General features: G+C 37.8%; 1 protein-coding gene across 1 annotated transcript; it reads right to left on the bottom strand.

Annotated features, from left to right (window-relative positions):
• Positions 1-1,021: 1,021 nt before the first annotated feature.
• LOC149172867 (protein-tyrosine-phosphatase MKP1-like) lies at positions 1,022-6,680 on the bottom strand. Its single transcript, XM_089424446.1, has 4 exons — positions 6,521-6,680; positions 5,680-5,820; positions 1,897-4,695; positions 1,022-1,189 (listed from the first exon to the last, which is right to left on the bottom strand). The coding sequence occupies exons 3-4, from the start codon at positions 4,612-4,614 to the stop codon at positions 1,133-1,135; spliced, it is 2,775 nt and encodes a 924-aa protein (XP_089280572.1). The 5' UTR covers positions 4,615-4,695; positions 5,680-5,820; positions 6,521-6,680; the 3' UTR covers positions 1,022-1,132.
• Positions 6,681-23,949: the final 17,269 nt, after the last annotated feature.

The raw sequence follows: 23,949 nt of genomic DNA on the forward strand, positions 1-23,949 counted from the left end.
TGGAATAAATTTTGAGGTTAGGCAAAAGAGTTATATGAGGTTCAAGGCAGACCCACAATAAGGACGTCAAAGGTTAAATGACAAGAGACAAGTCTAGTGAGACAAAATATAAGCTCCTAAATCTCAATTGCAATAAAGGTACCCCACAAGAGGACAAATCTAAGTGCCATGTTAACAAGATTTAGAGTTGACAAGTAAAGTGATTTTCACCAAGACCAAGGTCATTAAGAGGATAGAAATGCCTTCAGAGATTTGCTTTCAAGTTAATAAAATGCAATTAAAGACCACAAATTTGTTGAGATACTTGTGCGTAACTAATCTCCAGTGCAGTCAACTACCCCAAAATCCCTATTGCTAATTGTGTCACCCCGGCATTCTGCTGATTGCCCAAACAATATTCAGATTTTGCTTTAGATTGTTATTGGGGAAGAATTTGTTGGGTTTGATTTATTGTGGCTACTCAATCAAAGAGATGGAGAAGGGACACAGGAGGTTCTTGTCAACACCTTTGGTGTTGCAAATCATCTGGCTGTGAAAAACTGATTGCAGAGACAGCAGAGCATATATAGTTCCTAACAAATGTATTGATTTGGGTGCAGGCAATAGATGCACAATTGCATCTAATTTTCCAAGCTGCCGATCAATTACAGTTACTTTGCAATAATGTACACTAAAAAAGCTTGCCAATAGTACAAAAGTTTGTTTCGATAGACCAGATTGATGACCAAATCGGTATAATAGTTGCATGACCAAGCCCGAGCTTGTGGCCACTGCCTTGACAAGCTCCGTTTATTTGGATATACTGCAATCAATAAGATATGAATAATAGAAGTTTAGCACTGCCAGAGTTATTTGACATGTGCAACATCAAATTGAGTCAATCTGCAATTTCTTAACAAGTGTAGTACCCTAAATAAAAGCCTTCAAGGAAAAAGAATATTTGCATGCACAACGCTAAAAAAGGATTAAGAAAACAAAAAAACATTGCAAGCAGAAAAATCAAGACTGGAAGACAATATACCTTGTAAAAAGGATGAGGTTGCCTTCATCCCACTACCTTTACAAAAATGCAGTAGAGGAGCTTTCTATTTCCTCTTCTTGCTGCAGCTTTCCTATATACATGTCATTGACCTCAGCCACGAACGAAATTATCCCAAAAATCATTTGGTTCCTCATTTTCTCTAACCACCTGTAAATCACCATCAACAAAACAAACAAAGAGAATAATATGAAATATTTTTATATCGTTTGCAAAATCTGTTCTTGAACAAACAAAAGCTTCCTACTCTAAAAATTCAAACATTAGAGTCAATAGATCTGCATAATTTTCAGAAAATTAAATGCCCCAAAAATCAATATAAATGGCATGAATTAGTTTCAAACTTCAACAACCAGAATCAGAGAGCAACTGAACACCATTAAAATTGGTTTTAATGCTTTGGTAATCCAAAAAACTAAATCAAATGTAATGCAGCCTAAGAAGGAAAAAATTTCAAACCCTTTGCTTCACCCTGCCCCTGAAACAAGAAAGGACCAAACACAATAAAAATAACCAAAGAGGAACACAGTTGAGAAAAGCAAAGTTCTTTTTCATGTATTTTCTCATTTATATTTCTCGAGGTACTTCTTTTACCAAGATGGTGTGGATTTTAGGTCATCATATGAAAGGTATTTGGAGTATCTAGCATGCTAGGGTAAGGAAGTTTTCTCTTCTTACTAAATATTCCTTTCATGTTCCTCAGTAACTATTAACTAACAGATCTCGAATATTTTGGGCATAATTTTGTATCCCACGACAATGATAGATATGCGAGGGGCACAAAAACCATGTTTAATTAACAAAATCAAGCATTTCAAGTAAAATAAGGAAAAATATTTCAAAATACTAGTACATACCTTGATAGGAATATCTCGTTTCAGATTCATTCGCTCCAGGAAATCATGACCAATTTGTACCCAGTCAATATCTCTTAACTGACTTCTATGTATGCTACCATCCACTTGAACTATTTCTTTCTCAACCACCGAATCACAACCTACCCACAGATAGACTACCTTTGAAAACTCTGCATCCCCACAGGCTTTGCTTGGTGCTAATAAAATGAAAATTGCTTTAGAATCAAGATAATCTGCATCAAACATGTCAATTTTTTCTATCTTGGGCCACTCATACAAAATTGGACACTTCCATTCATGGTCATTGTTCTCCTTCAATATACTTGCATGGGGTGACTCATTGTCGAGAGAGGAAGGATCAGAGATATCTTGGGCAGGTGATGAAGCTTCTAACATTGAAATGTATAGCTGATTTTGCCCATTGTATATTTTGCCAGGCCAAGTATCTTTATTCTGTACAGTTTCCTTACTTTCTGAAAATTGTTTCTGCTCCTTTTGGCTTACTCCATGACACACTTCATCACAAGCTTCAAATAGGAATTCTGAATCTCCATTTCCCGTAATGCATTTCTCTTCAGTGACACCAAAAGGAGCATAAGTGTCTACTGGTGTACCATTTGAATTCAAGTTAGGATCATCAATTAATGCTGGTAGCTCTAAATATGGGGAGTTACCTCCTCTACGCTGTGCCAAAGAAAAAGGAGAACCCTTGGATGGAAAAGAAACAGACTTTGCGATAATTTGGAAAGGAGGGTTGGACCTGACAAAGGGATCAGATAAATTTGAGACTGGAGATGGCGACTGAGATGACGAAAAAACAGACCAAGCAGAGGAACAGGGTGATGAAGTAAATGAAAGAGACGATGGTGACGGCGAACAAGACTTAGAGCTGATTATTGAATCTGGAGCAAGTGAGCTGGGAGAAGGATAAGAAGAAACAGATATTACAGGATCTGGAGATAAAAGTTGTGTGTCCTTGTGACCACTCAATGCCGAAACAGCTACGTTGCCAGTTGCTTTTGAAGCTGTAATGAACTCTTTCACACTGCCACTCACAAATTTGCGTCGTAGTTTACCCCAGCCACTTTCTCTTGCTGGAAGGTGTGTTTCAGTTCCAGAACCTGATATTGAAAATGGTGGCAGAACCCCTCCTATAATCGCTCTCCTGAACAGCTCAAAATCTATATCATATGATTCTACCCTCTTGTTTCCAACACCCACCCTGCGTGCTGCATCAACATCCTCTTTGCCAGAGTTAAAGCTTCCTAAGACATCTTTCCCCACACTATTTTCTGTCTTCTCGTAGTCATCAAATAAGAGAGGGACTTTCGAAAGAGCATCCCAGAATTCATCAGTTTCATGCCCTTCCTCAATAATAAAAATTGGACCCTGAGCTCTTTCATATCTTACAACCTGCGAAGCAGCATCCTTTCCCTTCTTTTCCATTACAGGGTCACAGATTCGTCCAATCCACACATAAATTGCAGATGGTATTTGTATAATAAAAGCACCTCTGGAATCCAATGCATCTGCACCAGGTTTACTCACTGCTTTTGGAACTAAATGTAAAGAATCATATGAAGAATGAGGGGCCATTCTATACATCCTTAGCAAAGAGCTAGGACTCATTGGAGCTGCATGTACCCTTTTCTGGCACTGTAATAATTGGCAAGCAAAACCCATGTTTGGATTTGTGATACCACGGGCCGTTTTAACATACTGAAATGCATCTTCAAAGCTCTGACCTTTTCTCCACATGAGATATGCAATTACCAAGGAGGTTGAACGGGACACTCCTTGGCAGCAATGCACAAGAACTCTGCCACTTAGTTCTCTGACCTCCTCAAAATAATCAAACACATCATACAAAATACTTGTGATGTCTTCGGAAGGGCTATCTTGCAACCACAGTGTCTTGTACACCAAATCTGACTTAAAATATTCTGGACAAACAAAACCGACACAATTCAATACGTGAGTTATGCCATTCTCACGGAGAACCTCTCTATTTTTGGCAACAGCATCACTTCCCAGATAGATGTGTTCTGCAACCCTTGAACATTCCTTACTGAAAAATGCAAATTTATCCCTCTTCAGCTGTGACTCTGTTGGCAGAGTATTTCGTTGAACTGATCCTAAGTCAAGTTTAATGCCTGGGCTATTTATTTTTCCTGCATTTCTCTTGGCCCCAGGTGTTGTAGGATTCGGCCATTCTCCAATGTCGTCGGATCCTGCTTTAGGCCATTCTTCCAAGCACCTCCTCGTGATTGACAGAGGCTGCAATGGTGGAAGGGATGACCTGGCTTTGCAACTTTGCTGTGATCGAGGGGTTAGTGGAATAGGGGTCTCTCGCAATATGTTGTCATTTCTCTCGGCTGAATGCGGAGGAGGCTCTAGCCTCTCAAAATTAATGGGGTCATCTCTTTGTGATACAAGCCGAGTGGACCACGAGGCAGATTTGCAAAATGTTTTACAAACTCTAGGAAATTGACGACCTCCCTTAGTATCCCCATCTGCACCTTCACCTAACATGGCACTTTCTTCAATGCAACTAGCACAATGCCTTTTTTTGCTATCTTGGTTACCAGGGAACATATAGACAATGCTTCTTGAATTTCGTTTCTTGCCACAGCTTATCAGTTGCACGGACTCTGATGGATTGGAATCGACATAGGAAAATTTTGCAGAATGATCGATCTGATAGTTGAGTAAAACCATACTCTATGGACTTGCCCAAACAAGGAATGCTTTGCATGGGCAAACATGTGTTTATGGGATTCGTGTTTGTCTTCCATAACCCTGCAACCAGGACCAAATTTCACAAAGCACGCAACTATGAATATGCCCTCTTTCCTGAAGTAAAACTTCATTGGCGAAGTATAGCAGCATATAAGTTATTAAAGACAAATATTATAAGGCTAATTTCTCTAACATTTCGACAAAAATTAGCTAATTCAAAAATAAATATCTGTCCAAATTTCTATAGTTACAAAATTATTTTCCCAACGCTATAAAATACATAAAATCCTTAAAAATGAACATCTTACAACATCTCTTCTGTCATTTATAGCTCATATCTTGAGAATTATAGGGATTCACTTACAAGGAAATTGTGGATTCTTAATAATCTCCCTGCATGGTAGTCTTTCTTTTCAAAGCCATTAATTTACGCAAAATGTCTTTCCATCCAGCCATAATATTTGCATTAAACCAATAGCCCAAAAAACTGAAAATCCTAGAATTAAGTTGAATATTTTATAATATTTCTATGGGCTAATGTTTTTTAATAGAAACACCAAAGCTTCAGTTAAATGACCAATGATTCATATCATTGTTTTCATGTAAAAACAGTTACTAAAATTCCAAGCAGACCTGAACCCCAAACTTGCAGGTCAATGCTTCGTTAACTAGTAAAAGTTTCCCTATAGGGAAAGCTTGAAGCACAAAAATGTGATAAATCAAATCCACCGCATCAAACCTTAAAGTTTTGCATAAAGGCTTCTAAAGGAATTTTGAGAGAAAATGCACACAGAGAAGCCTAAATTTGCTGAAAAAGCGTTTCTGGAAACCAATAGACTAACTCCATGTACCCCTAACGTTTTGATCAAGAACCTTCTATGGACGAATTTAACAGTTAACAAATTAAAGACAATATTAAGAAAAAAATCGCAATAATTTTTACAAATTTGCAGTATAGTCACTAAATGCAATGCACTATATACGCAAAGTTTTGCTTCAAAACTTCTAGATAACCAAATTAAGGTTTAAATCCATAAGTCAAACCTGATTTTTGTTCGGACAGAAGCTTTCACAAATTATAGTCTACGTACACCGCCTGATCCGCAAAGATTTGCTTGAAAGCCTCTGGGAAACAAATTTACAGACAATAGCACGAAACGAACCGCAAATTCTCATCACAAAGGCCTGAAATATTTTTCGAACAAAAACTTTTAGATTAGTATGTCTACATGAACAGTATGAAGGCATAAAGATTTGCTCGAAAGCCTCCGGCAGTCAATTTCACATAATAGAAAGCCCAACACAAACCAGAAACTTTACCCTCGAAAAAGACTTTTTTTCGCACAAAAGATTTCAGAAAATTATAGTCTAAATGTACCGCATGAATCCATAAATATTTAAATTGAAGCCTCGGAAGGCGAATTTAAATACTAAAAAGCACGAAACGAGTCTCAGATTTTCATAACAAAAGCATTGAAGGAGCAGCTACCAATTATTATACAAAGCTCACCGAATTCTTTCACAGAAAACTAAATACTTATCTCGTATTCTGCTACTTTTACGAAGTCCTCTTTTTTATTTTACAAATATTTAAATAATTTCCTCGTTTTCTTCTACTTTTACCGAGTCTTATTTCACATATATTTAGAAAATTGTCAGCTACTAATTTATAGTCAAAAAATATCCTTTTTTTCTGCTACTTCTACCGACTATTTCACAGACACTCGAATAATTATTCAAAAGACTTCGTCCGCACAAAACTTAACGGGGATGCTGTGCAGAAGGAAATTATTGACAAAACACATGGACCTCATCCCTCTTTTTCTGAGTATTTGCAAACAAGCTGAAATAAAGGTCCAAAAATTTTCGTTTGAAAAATACCTACCCGCCAAATTTTACGCCGACCTCTCCGCGATTCGAAACTGTGACCTGGTCTCCTACGATCGGGCCACTCAACAGTCCACTGCTGGGGAGGCGCTGGAGTTACTTCTGGATGCCGCAAAACAGCCGAGAGAATATGCAGAGGTGGGAGCCGGTGAAGAAGTGTTCAAAGCACGGTACATGGGGCAAACCCTAGAGCTCTCTAACCAGAGTTAGAATTAACCGTGGGATAAGGGTGTGGGGTCAGGGCGGGTCACAGCCATCCGTGCCACGTCATTACCGTCAATCACATGCATCATGCATGTGCATTCATCAATGCTTCGGGTCGTGCCGGCACTTCTTCCCGGCCGGCCGACCGCTTGCCGGAACCTTCTCCCAATAAATAAAAATAAATATATTTTATTCCTTTACTATATCATATAATAAGGAGATTTACTGTGGTCTTTTGAGTAGTTAAAAAATTGCAATTGCGGTAATATTTGATTTAGTTACTAAATTGCAATTGAGGTAATATTTGGTTTTGTTCATGGAATTAAGGTTAAAACTAATCTTTATTTGGTTTATTTACTAAATTGCAATTGAGGTAATATTTGGTTTTGTTCATTGAATTAAGGTTAAAACTAATTTTTATGGGATCAATATTAGATTGAGACATGATTAATTTCATTAAAAGTAGTTTTAATTTTATGGAATTTAATATTGAAAATTATTTAATTTTATTAAAGATAGTGTTTAATCATAATTATTAAAAATAAATTTTATTAGTTTGTAATTTATCTTATATAGTTGATTAAGAGTTAGTTTTTTTTATAAATATGAGGAAACATGCTAATGCTAATAGTTTAAAAGAAAAGTATTTGGTGAGAGGGGAAGTTTGTTTCTTCTTTTTTTTATCATGATGAATCCGTAATTGTTGTAATAATTTGGGCAAAGTTCAAGATCAAACCTACTATAACATCAAGAATATATTTAATAGCTCATAAGCTAAGTTGGCACTATAACACCAAGATCCCCATATATGCTAGGAATTTATGACTTAACAAGAGTTTATGCATTTATGACTTAACAAGAATCTAGACTCCATGAGGCTGGGGGAGCCTTATCACCACGAGACAAAGTTGTCCACCCATAGGATTTGAAACCAGGTGGAGGGGGTAACATCCATTATGCCAAGCACTCGGTCATCCCATGAGGAGACAGAAGTTTGTCTCTTCTTAACCATCAACAAATTAAACATTAAGTGTATTCTAAGTAATATAGACTTTTATTTCCTTGCACGGGTGATAAGGGTGGTGAGGGAGGTGAGGTTATTGTCACCTTGAACAATGAATTGGGATGATGTGGCTTGTTGTCCCCCATGCAAATGAAGGTACATGTTATCAATGTGTGGTTGTGTGGTTTTAATGGACATTTCCTCTAGTGAATTCCTCTTTATGTGAGCTTGTCGATTCACCCTGGCACCCACCCATTCATAGTCGGTGCTTGGATCTCTATTGCTTTGACTCATGATGAAGTTATTTTCCCTTTAGAAATTACCCCTCTTAGTTCAAGATTCCTCCTATGACCTACCTTTCCTTGAAAAATTCTCAGATGGTGATTTTAGTTTTTTCATTCCCCTTTATGAGTTGCATGACTAACTATGTTAGCAGGTCTTATTATAGATGTTTTTATTCAGTACAGATGTTTTTAATTCTCGAATGTGACTGAGTAACATCTAGTCTTTATTACTCAGTATAGATGTTTTTAATTCTCGAATGTTTTTTACATCTAATGTAATTATGTTTTTTTGTCATAATTTTTGTTATTACTCTATTGTAAGGTGTAGATAACTAACCAAATGTAATTTATGAAATATTTTTGGATGATGCTTAAGCATTGAGTATGTAATTTATAATAGTTATCATTGTTGCGGCAGGGTATAATGCATTTGGAAATGTGTTGGCATTCAAGTAGATTGATCGTTGACCAAAAAATAAACGCCTATGTTATATATATATATATATATATATATATATATATATATATATATATATATATATATGCTTTTGATTGGTTAATTGGCTTGTGGCCTTATTGTGTAATTATAGTTTCGTCATTGCTTGGGTTGACAGGCTCGAGCATTTCTATCAACAATTCAACATGATTTGTGACATCTCCTCATGCTCCCTCACACCCCTGCTTTAAAATGCCGTAGTCTTTAACGCGACTTTTTGAAAGCCTTTCCGGCGATTTTTTCCGGTGAAAATCCGGCAGTGATTTATTGAAATCGAAGTTTGATAACTATTTTCTGCACAATGAAAGCGTCCCAGGGGTTTTTCAGGGTGCTGAATCCGAATATGCAGTTAAAAAACCATTTTAACTGCAACAAATCACGATTTCATCTGAATTTCTTCCGCCGGAATCTCAAAAAGTCGCATTATAGACAACTCCCTTTAAAATAAATTCCCTTATTTTCGGGCATGATGGTCAGTGTGTCAATTCATCCATCGATGTCAATCACTGACATTCGCATGTGTGAAGGATGTCCTGACATCTCCACTCTCAAAGCTTCACCGCCTCTGGCCATTCATGTCATCCTTTTCCTGTCAACTCACACCAAATTCAAAACACAACAAGGATTGAATGTTTGTACTACAACCCCTTTTCTTGGTTAACTTTGGTTTTAAATCTAAGTCAAACATTTCCTGGAACGGAGGGTTTGGCCCTTCAATTTATGCCATGAAGTTTATTTATATTATTATTTTATGATTTAGACTTGTGTCATAAATGGAATCAGTCTTAGGCTTTTAAAAGTAACAAACTTTTCTCATACCTGGTCTACACAATCTCTAAGAATTGGGATTGTAGCAAATATTGTAGATAATCTTCGAATATCCCTGAGGTTTAAATACTACAAGCATGTTATAACTTGGAATAAAATAGAATCCTTATCATCCTGATCTTTAATGTAAACATTGGGTTTTGCACAAATATTTTAAGTAATCTCTTAATATTCCTATGCTTTAGATTATGTAAGTCTGTAATAAATTGGAGTATTCACATAAAATAAAAACTTATCTCAAACCTTATTTTCCTAAACTTTTATGTAAGAACTATAATTATAGAAATTTCTATAATAATTACTTCTTGTTATTCTATAGCTACAAAATATGTGTTTTTTTCTTCATTGATTTGGTTTAAATCTAATTATATTTTTATCATAATTTAATAAATCATTAACTCATATTACTAATCAAACACATTAATTTAAAGAAAAAACACTCAATACTCAAAATATTTGAAAGCAAACCCCTGATCGGGATGAGGGAAGTGGGGAGTACGATCAGAAGGATAGCTCAAGGGAGAGGTTGGCCAAGCCGGCCACCAACTACCCTCACAATAATTCAAAGGGACGGGGTGGCAGCATGCATGCCTGAGGGAATTTCGAGGCAACGAGGTGACAGGGGAATGGAGGAGAAGGAAGGAGGAAACGGTAGCGGAAGTGGGATGGGACGCAAAACAGGTGTGAAAGGGTTAATGAGGGTGGCTAAGGGGGAAGGAGAGAACAGTATGCAGCAAAGGAAGGTGGCGAACGGAGTTGAACAGGCATCTGATCCTCTAGTGGCTAAGCGAAAGTCCGGGTATGTTTTCTTTGTCCTAATCCCTGCATCTCTTACGATCGTTCATGGTATAATGGAGGAGGGGGGAGAGCCAGAAGTCGCTAAGGGAAGGCCACGTCTAAACAAGCCCGCTAATTACCCTGTCACGCACAGTAAGGGGGCGGAAGGGGGAAAAATGGGAAATGCAGAGGAAGAGACGGTTCAGTTTGGGGCAGAGGTCTGTATGGTAAGGAAATGCGAGAACCAGAACAAGGGCTTAACGGGGTGTTGTGAGAATGGGGCAAAGGGACCACCTGAGGGAGTCAAACATGCAATCTGGGTGGGGGATGAGACAACTGAGGGCCTGCCCATGTTTAGCCCAAGGGCAGAGAGACCAGGGAGTATCCAGACCTCTGGGAGAAACCGGAGTAGAGAGAGAAAGCCCAGTGACAAAGATATGCAGGCGTTTGGGATAAGTGGAATTTATGATAAACTAACTTTTGGTGCTGATCACTGTCAACAGGAGGCGGTAGAGGGAAAGATGGCTCGCATGGGCAGAGGAAGGGGTCGTGGAGGAAGAGGGCAGCAAAGCCAGCCAGGCAGAAATGACCCGACATCCTCCACACCAATATATCCGAGGCGTAGCAGGAAAACCATGAGGATGGCGGTCCAAGAGGCGGCCCGTGCATACAAAGAAGGAACAGACACTGACATTCGTTAGCTCATTCAGGAAATGGAAGACAATGTCATGGAAGGAGACTCTGAGCCCGAGATGGAGGAATGGGGAGACATCATTCCTGACCCGGGGCACACCAGAGGAAGGATGACACTCTACAAGCAAGCCTTGCACGTGTATTGGGTGCTGAAGCGCTTACTGGCCAGGGCGCTGGAGCAGGTGGCGGGCGAAATGGCTGAAATCGCCCAAGGAATGCCAAATATAAAGAAAGACATGAAAAACCTGCAAATCATCATGATTATGCAGGACAGCAAGCTGGATGAAATCCAGCAACAATTGCAGAAGCTATCTCCAGCACCAGGGGACTCGGCGGCAGCACAGGCAAAGGCGGATGGTGACAATGAAGACCGCAAGGATTAATTCATGTAGTTTTTCAGTATGCTTTTTTGAGGATAGCTTTTATTTTCAATAGTCTTATGTTAGTTTGGAACTTGATTAGTGACTTCTGTTGCGAGGTTTACTTAGCATGGATTGAAAGACTTATTCATTTTTGCTACTGGATGGCTTATAATAATTTTAGGTGGCCAACAAACTTGGTTTCCCATATGGGAAAGTTGAGGCCACCAAACTATTGTATATGGATCAACTTGATTTTATATGAATAGAAAAAGAAAGGCACCACCACAGCTTACAAAAAAAAAAAAATGAAAGCAAAATATATATTTTTAACCACCTTTCCCTATTGCAAAGGAAAGGATTTCGGTCTAGTGATACTTATTTCTAGTTTGTCATTGTTGGTCTTTGATATATTATAGTAAAATTGTGTTCTAGTCAACTAAAATTACTTTACGAAGGGGAATGTTTTTAGCAAGAGTTAAAAGGAATAGATTATGTCAAATCAATTTATCTAAAGAGAATTTACAAATGATTATCAATAAAAGAGATATTAATTTTTATATAAATAATTTTTCCACTTTCAAAGATTAAAAGGTTCAACTATAACTTCTAAAAATATAAGCCCAAATCGTTCTTAATAGTTTTCCAAAAAATATTGAAAATTTTCACGAAGTAGAAGGATGCTCAACCATTATTCATACAAATTCTCACTTGAGTAAAAAAATTCACAAAAATATATCATTTTATCAATAGAGGGATGATCTCTCTCTTCATGTATGTCTTCATTGTTTTTTACTCCAATTTAACTATACTTACACTGAGTGAGAATGTAACCCTTTTTCAAATATAGCAGTTAGTTCATACCTTTCAAAGTTTAATAATTAAATTAAACGATAAAGAATGCTAGCTATACAACCTTATTGGATGATACTTAAACATTAAATCGATTATGATTCAATGAAAAACACTCTTTTAAATTATCAAAAACCTTGAACATTGTTGGATGTACAATTTTCTCCAATGACTTGAAAATGTTGATTTACATTATGAATGACTTCTCAAACCATGTTGTGATCTTTAGCTATTAAATCAATCAATACAAACAAATGGATATATAAAAAAATTTGCGAACTTAACATGTATTTATTGCTTCATCGAGTGCAACTATGATTTGGTTTAAGAGTGGAATAATTTGTGATATTTACCCTAGATAATAGTCCTAAATTATTGTGATTTTGCGAAATATTATTTTTCCAATAACCTGAAAATGTTAAATATGGTTGGACATCCATTTAAATTAAGTTAGGATTTTTTTTCCATCCACTTAACTTTTGATAGTGCACACAATATCATATATTCACATCAAATAAGATTACATATAAATACATTTAGTGTTGTCTCAAGATAGGTAGACTATCTTGGACACACAATCACCTGGTCTCTATATCAATCTACAAAGTCTAGTTTAGGTCAAACATAATAAAAGAATATGTTGATGTCCATATAAAGGAACAACCATCCACCGGAATGCATGGGTGCTAACCGCTGCAACCGTCAGTCTTGTAGGATGTTCTTTGCATGCATGGTTCTGTCAACCATTATAACTGCATACATGTACCTATACCTGCAAATCCCCCTTGATACCATCATCATGGGTTTTATCGACTCACCCTCAACCATGCATTGTGCTCAGCTAGAGATACGCTAAGACCTCTAAGAAAATAAATTTCTCCTGTGAGTAAGGTATGTCACTCCCGACCACCTAGACTTCGAAATTGTGAGCACTGAGGCTCCTATGTTGCCACTAGGTCACTGTAGCCACGAAGGCTCTGTAGGTAAATCAGGCTTACATTCCACACTCCAACTCTTGGAGTTACCAGATACATACATTATAAAGACCACTACAAAACATCCTATACTTGCTTACAATTAATATGTGTGACTCATAATACATCATGCTAGTGAGTCTATTCCACAAACTCACACTAACTCACATAAACTTTCACTTAGTTGTCCATCATCATTTAATTTCTAGTGTTATTGTTGCACAAAAACAATAATTTTTGCACTTCAACCTTATTTCCATCACGGAGTATCTTTGCATCCTCTTTCTTTTTCTAGTTTTAATTCTTGTCTTCAGTTCACTTACGCGATTTGTTAGAGTAGCTAATTCTAACAAAACCACTCCATTGAATTAGCTAGGCTCAATGCTTCTAATTCCAAAACATTTATAAATACCACATTTTACTTTTCTTTGGAGTTTCCAAGCACAAAATCATAATCATTTTAATAAATTGACATTTCTACATTGAGTTGATTATGCTCGACGTATTTACCATCCCAAAATCCAATTTTGTGAGGTTGACCTAATCTTTCAGGATACTCGCCTTTATGTCATGCAGTTGTTGCAGCCTGCTACCTGTTTGGAGGATGGTAAAACTGACAGCTCATGCCTTTGATATTATTCCTTTTATTTACGCGCTAAAACCAGATGTAATTAATCACAAGGGTATTAAGTTTTAACCCGCCAATAAATTCAAGTCCAAGCTTCTTTCTCTGTCCAAACTCGCCTTCGGTGAGCCTTGATCCTGCTCCATATCCCACTCTATCCCTTTCAATTTTTCGTCGCAGGCCTTGGAATCGACGTCACGAGTTCCATTTTCATGCACTGAAAATTACTCCCACTCGAATGAATACCACCATGACGCCTAAGACGCAACGAATTTCACATCGCCGGCCTTCCCTGGCCCGACACATTTTGCAGCAGGGTATCGCCAATTAGTCCCTTTCCTCCTCAAGCAGTGCATCTTTGTGGCCTCTACATGATTAATAGATTTCTTCTACACAGGTCCTCTTTCCACGAACCTTTACACCTTATGACTACTTCTTTTGCATAGCGGAAACATAACAAAAATTGGTAGAAATTGATTTCACTTTCACGTCGGGTTCACCATGATCCGGTTCTGCCCTCCATAGGTCACGCAACCTAGTAGGAAGGCCACCAGATGCGAAGGAGGAAACAACCAACATCCACACTAGATCCACAATACCACAGATCACCAGATCAACAGATTCTTGGGTCGATCTACAGCTACGAGCGCTGCCACTACAGATTCAGCGATTTCATTGGCAAGCACTGACTCAACAACACAGCAACTCAACCTCAATCATTGGAAAATCTCTCCCTGTCTCCAATGAAAGTCTGCCTCCTTGCCAGCACTTAGCCTAGAAGCAATCAGAATTGGTAGCTCCAACAGCTCTTCCAAGAGCGTTTCCACTTGATCTTATAGCACTTCCAAATAGCTTCCAAGCGGCCTCTACTTGCTTTCAGATCCCAGCAGCCACACCACCTTCACAACTCATGCATATATAGATGGACAAACAAAAATTAAAAACAATACAAATATACTATGTTATTTCCTCATCCCACGAGGGGCCAAGGCCCAGGCCCTCATGAGCTCTGGTACCAACTTAACTTTTGATAGTGCACACAATATCATATATTCACAACAAATAAGATTACATATAAATACATTTAGTGTTGTCTCAATATAGATAGGCTATCTTGGACACACAATCACCTAGTTGAGAGAATATCTCAACCACACACCAATCTAGGAATATCTAGATATAACAACCCTAACGTATAGGAACAGGCTCCTCACATAGAGAGACACAATTGAGACAAGTAGGAATTACATATTCCAACGCATCCAAAACTTAACAAGTATATATTAAAGTTTTATAGTTCAACAAAGAATTAAAAAATATGATGATTCTTAAAGTGTATTATAAATTCTTAGGTAACAATTCAATTCAAAAAAAATTATCATAATAATATGGAGAAGTAATTGCGAATAAAAAATTGTTGATGTATATTTTATTCTCAGTAAAATATAAATATAAATATGAGTAAATAAATTTATTTAAGTGGATGCGATGATGGGATTTTTTTTAATTATGTAATTCAAATTTTATTTTATAATATAATATTTTTTAAATCAGTGATTGTGTTTAGAGGTGCTTTCCAATTTAATATGGTAGAGAAGTTGTAATGTTTTGTTTTGGCTTGCTTTGTTTAACATTTTGACATAGTAAAATTATATAAAATAAAAATAAAAATAAAAATGAAAGTAAAATTAAAACTAAATAAAATAAACTAATAATTAAAGTAAAATAGTTCATTTAATGTTGGCAATTTTTGGACTAGATTTTGAATATAATATTTTTATTTTTATTTTTTTTTATTATATAAAATTATTCATTTTTTATTGGGCTGAGAAGTGTAGAAATTAATAGAAATTTTCTACTACTAATGTATTCGAGCAGAAAAAAACAAGAGATTACAAATTTCTTTTAAAATTATGTGGAATGGAAATCCCAATTTGAAACACATGCAATGACATGCAATGATTAAAACATCACAAGAACACAATGATTTACAAGGGAACCCAATTGGGAAAAACCCCTCTGTTGCTTTTCATTAATCAGATTAGAATGAGAAACTATTACAATGGCTTGCTTCGTATCTGAAGCACGGCCTGCATTGTAAACTTGTTCTCCTGCTTATTGTCCTACTCTAGCCAACACTTAGCCAATTCAAGGCCCTGACTTGCTCCTATTTCCTTGTGCAATCCTGGAGGAAATTAGCTCCTAAAAAGTAGGAATTTTCTCCTATTTGATTGTGCAATTCCCAAGGAATTATTCACTTGCTTAATAGTCAAGCCTATACACTCAACTAGTATACAATTGATGTTTACAATGTACCTTTTCCTCCAATCCATCTAAACAATTCGAATTCCATGCATGTATGGGTTATTTTTAGCTGACTGACTAGTTTAACTAAGAGATCACTGAGTTAACAATAATTCTATTACTCAACTGAGTCAACTAGGTAGTTGAGCTTAGTTAGCTGAGTTAAACTGAAAATAATTGAACTAGATTGTTAAATTTTAGCAATCACTACATGCACAACTTTACTTCTAGCCTATAACTCAAATTTATTGAGTAAATTAGTAGACAAATCCATGTCACACAAGTTAACTGCAATGCAAGTCATCCTGCTAATGTGGAAAATCGAATTACTGAATTTGTCTAAGGCACAAGTCAAATTTACCCTCTCTTGCTACACTTCTAACACTCCCTCTTAGCAAGAAAGGGATTTTGCACTACCCCTGTCCTGCACCTGTGGAATTCTAATTTGCCTCTTCACAATGCCTTTGTCAAGATATATGCATCCTGCTCCTCAGTTGGAATGTATTGTAGCACCGTAATTCTCCTTTACACACAATCCCATCAGTGATGGTACTTGATATCAATGTGCTTGGACCTATCATGAAATACTGGATTCTTAAAGAGTTTGATACAACTCTGATTATCACAATAAATCATTGTCGGGTCTGTTAGCGCTTGAAATTTCACCTCAGGCTGAGAAAGGTAAACCTCAAGGCAACATCAAACCACTTAGCCTCGTAGCTAGCCCTACGGGGCAGGAGAGGGCTCTCTCCGGTCTATCTCGGTAAAATCTTCAATGGATGAGATGACCAATAGGGTAACACTGATTTTAGGCTAGTAAATTGATCAAAAAGGTTTATTTGGGGTTTTTAGGGTTTTTGGTGGCAAATTGAGGAGAGGGCAATTTTGTGTGCGGGGATTGGACACAGTTTCTGCAGGGGGTTCTTTGGGGCGAGGTAGGAGACAGTATTGATGCCTTTGATTGAGGTGGATGATCAGGAATGACAGGTGAGGAGCTAAGGAGAGCAAACAATAACTTTGAATTCTCCTTAAACAGTAGAAAACATTGAAATTAAACAAACTTAAAAGTAGAGCATGACAGTCATGAATTCTTACTTTAACACTTCGTTTGCTTAATGTGCAGAAGGAAAAGAAAGGAAATGATTCACATAACACACTTACAAGTACATAGAGAAACACACCATCAATACATGTAACCACAAGAATCCCAAAAAGGACTGCAAAACCCTAGTCTTCCTTAGCCAAAAATTGCAGAGATACAGTGAATAATACAATGATAGCTTCTCCCTCAAGAGTCCAACCATGAAAATGAGCAAGAGAGTACATAATATAGATCATCTAACATCTTTCCCTGCCTCTAGGGTTCGAGCTCACTATCCTAGGAGCTGTTTCAACCAATTCTAAACTAAGCACTGAAAACTAGGCAGTCAAAACAACTTGCCTCTATAAGCTAGGAAACCAATTCATTCATTTAATTTTCACCTATCTCATGAATGAATCTTCTAGAAGAGATACATAAGTGTCATATCAACATGAAAATACAAAAATTACATCGAAGAGGGTGAAAAATCCCATCAAAAGTCAAAACTAGTAAAAGCTGGGCGAATCCATGAGCTGTAAGTGAAAAATTGTGAAAATTGCCTCATGGGTCGCGCGCCAAATCCTGACGGGTCGCGCGCCTTTGAGAGCACTTTTGGGCACTTCCAGGTGTCCAAATGAGGCAAGAGTAGGCTTGTTGGAAAGGTCTATGAGTCTACTTTCCAACCCAACTAGAATTTCTGAATTTGGTTGTCATTTTCCCCTCCAAAATTGCAATCTCCCAAGACTACGTTCTGTGTGTCAAAAATGTGGCAGAAAGTCATATTTTGCTTGTTTTTTGACTTTTTGGATGCCCAAAACTTCACAAAATCTCTTGGAAATGGATGAGAATGTGTAACTTTGCATGAAAAATCTGGAAATGCTGAGTTTTTGCAAAATGGAGTTGCCTAGTGAAAGGGTCGCGCGGGGGGTGAGACCCGTAATGGACAAAACCTGTAAATTGCCTGAAAAAACCAAAATTTACCCAAAATGCTCAAAATTTCTTGGGATTTGTGTTGTAGCCAGGCTATTTAGTGCCTTGGTCCTTCAGTGAAGCCTCGGCCAAGATGTGGAGGGGATCGGGCCTCTTTCTCCGTTGTTGTGCTTTGGCCAACCGCCTTTGGATCTAGCGATTGCAATTTTGACATTTCTCTAAAACCATGACACCTGTGCAAAAAGTGAAGGAGGTTTTTCTTCTTTGGCATGTTATGGACAAAAACCTCTCTCAGTTTTCCAAAATTCATCTTTTATTGCTTTGGAACATCATTTGAGTGTGACTTGTCCCGATGTGTGAAACAAGGAATTTTGTCAAAATGGAGCGAAATGAAGGGGATAGGGGGCTTCCAAATTCTTGGGGAAATTTCTGGAAGTAGGGAGGGATGTTAGGAAGCAGGGGAAAGTGGAATCTCAGAGATTGAGTGAGGGGAAGGGGTCCAAAAGGGCAAAACACAGGCCAAACCTAGAAAATTGCCAGGTTGTAGCTAGAAACTAGGGTTTGTGCAAAAATGAGGAATTTGGCGGATCTAAGGGATGGGAAGTGTTTGATAAGGTATTTTAAGGATAGGGGAAGGTGTATGAACATCAGGATACAAGTTTTGCCGATGATTTGACCGTCCAAGAGAAATTGCCTTCAAAACCCTAGGAGAGGGAAATGACCTTACCTAGGCGCAACTGAAGCATGGACAAGGTGTAAAAAGACTCATTAGACACTAAGATGATAATGAAAACCCTATGAATGATGACATGGACCGCCATTTGGACAACTTTAGAAGGAGTGAAAGCAAACCCTAGACCTAATGCCTAGTGACCAAATTTTGCTTGAAGACTCACTGAAATGACAAAATTTGACCTTGACACTCTGAGACCACTTTGTAAGAGCATATTTGATCACTAGAGGAGGGCTGGAAAGACTGACACTAACATTGGCTCCAATGGGGATGGTAGCTCCATGGAGATGCCAAGAACCTTAGACCTCTGGGAGAGCAGACCAGTGTTTTCCAACCATTGGGCAATGGAGTCATTATTTGACAAACAATACAAGACTTTGACTCATTTATTAACTGAAACTTGATGCAAGCCGACACAATGACAAATTGAAAAGATGGAAAAAACTTGACTCTAACAAACTAACTCAAGACCTGAACTTAAAATTTAAAACTTGATGGCAGTACATAACCGCCTGTGGTTCTTACAAAACAATATACCATCAAACTATATCATAATGCCAATGCAACCAATCAAGAAGATGGCTTCTTGACTGATTCTTTCTATCAGATCTTCTGGTCAACAGTACAAACCTATCACTGGGCATCCAAAAACATAGCTGACCATGATCTCCCTCCTCACTGAACACAGCAATAAATACTTTCACTGTTGGCTGCAACAAACTTGCTAGAGGATCTTGAAAAACATGAGGATTTGCCATTGCCACCTCCTGCTGAAAGAACAAGGTGTCTTTTGCTTCAAATTCTGATCTACCTTCATCATGTGCTTCGATAAAAGTATGCTCATGGGCTTCAAAAAACTCTGAACAAATGGATGAGCAGATCTCTTCTTGGAAAAACACTTCAGCACATGAAACATATGAAGAATCTGAAAGGTAATCTTGTATGCTCTGATCTTCGGTAGTCAGACAATATGGTAAGTGATCTTCATATGATATGACAGCCTCATCATCTTCATGAAAGAAAATATTATCTGTTTGCTGATCTATAAGACAGTCATCTTCTTCAACAGAGGAATAAGTTTCCCCAACGCTTTCCTGACTATGTGTGCATTGCAAATCTGCTGTAGCTTGGGCTGTAACAAGACCTTTCAAAAGCTGATCTATCTCCTCTTCAGACAAAGGAGACAATGCCTTTTGTTCTCTTCTGCTTAAACAGTGATTATCTTCATATGATAGGGCATTCAAACTATCATTTATTACTGAGTTATTGAAAGGAGATTCATCACTTACTTGCACAAAGATCTGTTAGAAAATTATATATTACGGAGCAATGGAACACATAAATGTTGCAGAAATATAAACACAGAAAACGCACAAAACAAGAGAGACACAGATATACGTGGTTCACCCAGTTTGGGCTACGTCCACCCTGAACAGCCAGTCCTTCCTTTCTATTATCCAGAAAAATGAAGAGATACAACCTACAGCAAAACCGCTGTAATATCCTCTGTTTTCTCTCACAGTCTCACCTCTATGTTTCTCGCTCACCGAATACACATCTATATCAGCCTCAAATACAATGCCCTCATATAAAGAGAGGGGTTTCCTTCTAGGGAAAAAAACCCTAAACTAAACATAAGTTCTACCGTCAGATCATCCGCCTAATCTGGGGTCCAAAATGTCGGTACTATAGAAGATAATCAGGCTCCACACCCAACAATCTCCCACTTGGAGACTCATTGTAGCAACTCCACCGCTGCTCCATTTGCTGGATAATGACTCCTCTTTGGACCTGGCTGTTTCTCATCTTCATCGTCATCCTTGAAGACCAACTGAAACTGAGCATATTCTCAGTTTCTCCCTGGTTACAACTTTTGTTAGCATATCTGCAAGGTTCTGGCTAGTGTGTATCTTTTCCAGCTTCAACTCTCCATCTTCCAACACTGATGATATGAAATGGTACTTGAGTTGTATGTGTTTTGTCCTGGAATGAAATGCTGAGTTCTTTGCAAGATGAATGGCACTTTGACTATCACTGTATAACGTGCCCATATCATGCTCCTTACCCAATTCACCCATAAACCTTTGTAACCAAATCATTTCTTTACTAGCCTCTGTAGCAGCAACATACTCTGCTTCTGTTGTTGAGAGTGCAACAACACTTTGGATTTTTGAAACCCAACTGACAGTTGTTCCTCCGACAGTAAATACATATCCTGTAGTGCTCCTCCTATTATCTCTGTCACCTGCCATATCTGCATCAACATATCCTTGTAGGGATATGTTTGAACCACCAAAGCATAATGCATGATTTGTGGTACCTCTCAAATATCTGAGAATCCATTTCACTGCCATCCAATGTTCCTTTCCTGGATTGTTCATGTACCTGCTTACAACTCCCACTGAATGTGCAATATCAGGCCTTGTGCAGACCATTGCATACATTAAACTTCCAACTGCTGATGCATATGGAACTTTAGACATATAATCCATGTCTTCTTGGGTCTTTGGGCACATTTCTTTGCTAAGTTTGAAATGGCTAGCAAAAGTTGTACTAACTGGTTTTGCATTTTGCATGTTAAATCTTTTCAACACCTTTTGTATGTACTCATTCTGAGACAATGTTAATTTTCTATTTTTCCTGTCTCTAGTTATTCTCATACCAAGGATTTGTTTTGCAGCACCCAAATCCTTCATTGCAAATGAATTTGCCAATTTTCTTTTGAGCACATTTATTTCCTGCATGTTAGATCCTGCAACAAGCATGTCATCTACACACAATAACAATATAATATAGCTGCCATCATTTTGCTTTTTCAGATAAACACAATGATCAGAGTGACATCTAGTATAACCTTGTTCAGACATAAACTTGTCAAATTTTAGATACCACTGCCTTGGAGCCTGTTTTAAACCATACAAGCTCTTCTTCAACCTGCACACAAGTTTCTCCTTCCCTTTCACCTCATATCCTTGTGGCTGCTGCATATATATCTCTTCCTCCAAATCCCCATGGAGAAAGGCTGTCTTTACATCTAACTGCTCAAGATGCAAATCTTCAGCTGCTACAAGACTTAAAATAGTTCTGATTGAAGTCATTTTAACAACAGGAGAAAATATTTCATCAAAATCAATACCTTTCTTCTGTGCAAACCCCTTCACCACAAGTCTAGCTTTGTACCTTTGCTTTCCTCCATCTTCTTCCTTCAGCCTGTAAACCCATTTATTCTTCAATGTAGTTTTTCCTGCAGGCAACCTGACTAAATCCCAAGTCTGGTTATGCATTAAGGAGTCCATCTCTTCTTCCATGGCTACCTCCCACTTCTTCTTGTTTTCAACCTACATTGCTTCTTCATAACATTCAGGTTCACCAGAATCAGTCAACAATAAATAATATAATGAAGGAGAGTATCGTTCAGGAGGTCTACCTATCCTGGTAGATCTTCTAACACCACTTTCAGGTGTTTGGGGTGCCTGTTGCTGTTGTGGTGGTTGCTGTTGTTGTGGTTGTTGATTATTATTATTTTCAGGCACCTTTACTTTTTCAGTGATTTCATCAAGGACTGCGTATTCCTTGTTTTCCTTTTCCTGTTTATTTTCCTGCAACTGATTCTTATACAAGACCTTTTCATTGAATATTACATCTCTGCTCCTAATGATTTTGTGATTTTCGTAATCATATAAGCGATAACCAAAATCATTAACACCATATCCAATAAAGGTACATTTCTTTGACTTTGCCTCAAGCTTTGTTCTATTTTCTTTATCAATGTGGACAAAGGCCTCACAACCAAAAGGCTTTAAAATAGAGTAGTTTACCTTTTTACTTGTCCATGCTTCCTCTGGAACACCACCATCCAAGGAACTTGAAGGCCCTCTGTTTATTAGATAAACAACAGTATCTACAGCATCTGCCCAAAACTGTAAAGGCAATCCTGCATGCAATCTCATGCACCTTGCACGCTCCATGATTGTTCTGTTCATCCTTTCTGACACACCATTTTCTTGTGGTGTTCTTGGAACTGTCTTCTCTCTGCGAATTCCATGCTCTGAACAGTACCTATCAAACTCTTTGCTGCAATATTCACCTCCATTGTCTGATCTAAGACACTTCAATTTCTTTCCTGTCTCAATCTCAACCAAAGCTTTCCATTTCTTGAAAGTATCAAATACATCAGATTTATTCTTAATACAATAAATCCAAGTTTTTCTAGTTGCATCATCAATAAAAGTAACATAATAACGAGAGCCACCAAGAGATGATACCTGAGCAAGTCCCCATACGTCTGTATGCACAAGCTCTAATTTTTCGTTCTTCTTTTCTTTCCCAACTCTGAGAAATCTGACTCTCTTCTGTTTTCCATAAATGCAGTTCTCACAGAAGTCCAAATCAACATTCTTCAAACCTGGCAACAAATTCCTTGAGTGAAGAATCTTCATCCCTTTTTCACTCATGTGTCCGAGCCTATGATGCCATAATGCTGCATCTGCTCCTTTGGAAGTCAAAGCATTAACAGAGTTAGAAATACCATTGCATAAATACAATGTACCAACCTTTTCACCTTTTGCTATTACCAGGGCTCCTTTTGTGACCTTCCAAGCTTTATCTGTGAAAGTTGTCACACAACCTTCACTGCCTAACTGCCCTGTTGAAATCAGATTTTTCTTAAGATCTGGAACATGCCTTACCTCCTTTAGTAGCCATTGGTTTCCATTCTGCTGTTTTACAAGAACCTTACCCATTCCAACAATTTTACAGGGTTTGTCATCACCCAGACGAACTTGTCCAAAATCTCCTTGAACATAGTCATAAAAGTATTTCTTTTCAGGTGTGGCATGGAATGAGGCCCCTGAATCTACCACCCAGGAATCAGTAATATTTTCGAAAGAAAGAATCAAAACATCTTGTAACACCTCACCTGTCACATTTGCTTCATGATTGTTTTCTTGCTGTGCATCTCCTTCTTTTCCCTTCCGAGATCTACAGTCTTTCTTTAGGTGTCCTTTCTTTCCACATTTCCAGCACACTATCCCCGATCTGGACTTGGATCTGCCTTTCCTTGATTTACTGCGATATCTGAGCTCTTTCCTCTTTCCATTTTTCTTCCTCTAGACTCTGCACTCAAAGCATTTCCCGATGTCTCACCGGAGCTTTTCCGTCGCATTTCCTCGCTAAGGATAGCACCGACAACATCATCAAACTTTAAAGTACTAGATCCAGAAACGAAGTTACTAATGGCCATTACCAAACCATTCCAACTTTCTGGTAATGAGCACAAGAATAA

The sequence above is a fragment of the Pinus tabuliformis genome, chromosome 4_2 (assembly GCF_031772625.1).
Source record: "Pinus tabuliformis cultivar Carrire ecotype Pingquan chromosome 4_2, CPIR1, whole genome shotgun sequence".
Lineage (NCBI taxonomy): Eukaryota > Viridiplantae > Streptophyta > Pinopsida > Pinales > Pinaceae > Pinus > Pinus tabuliformis.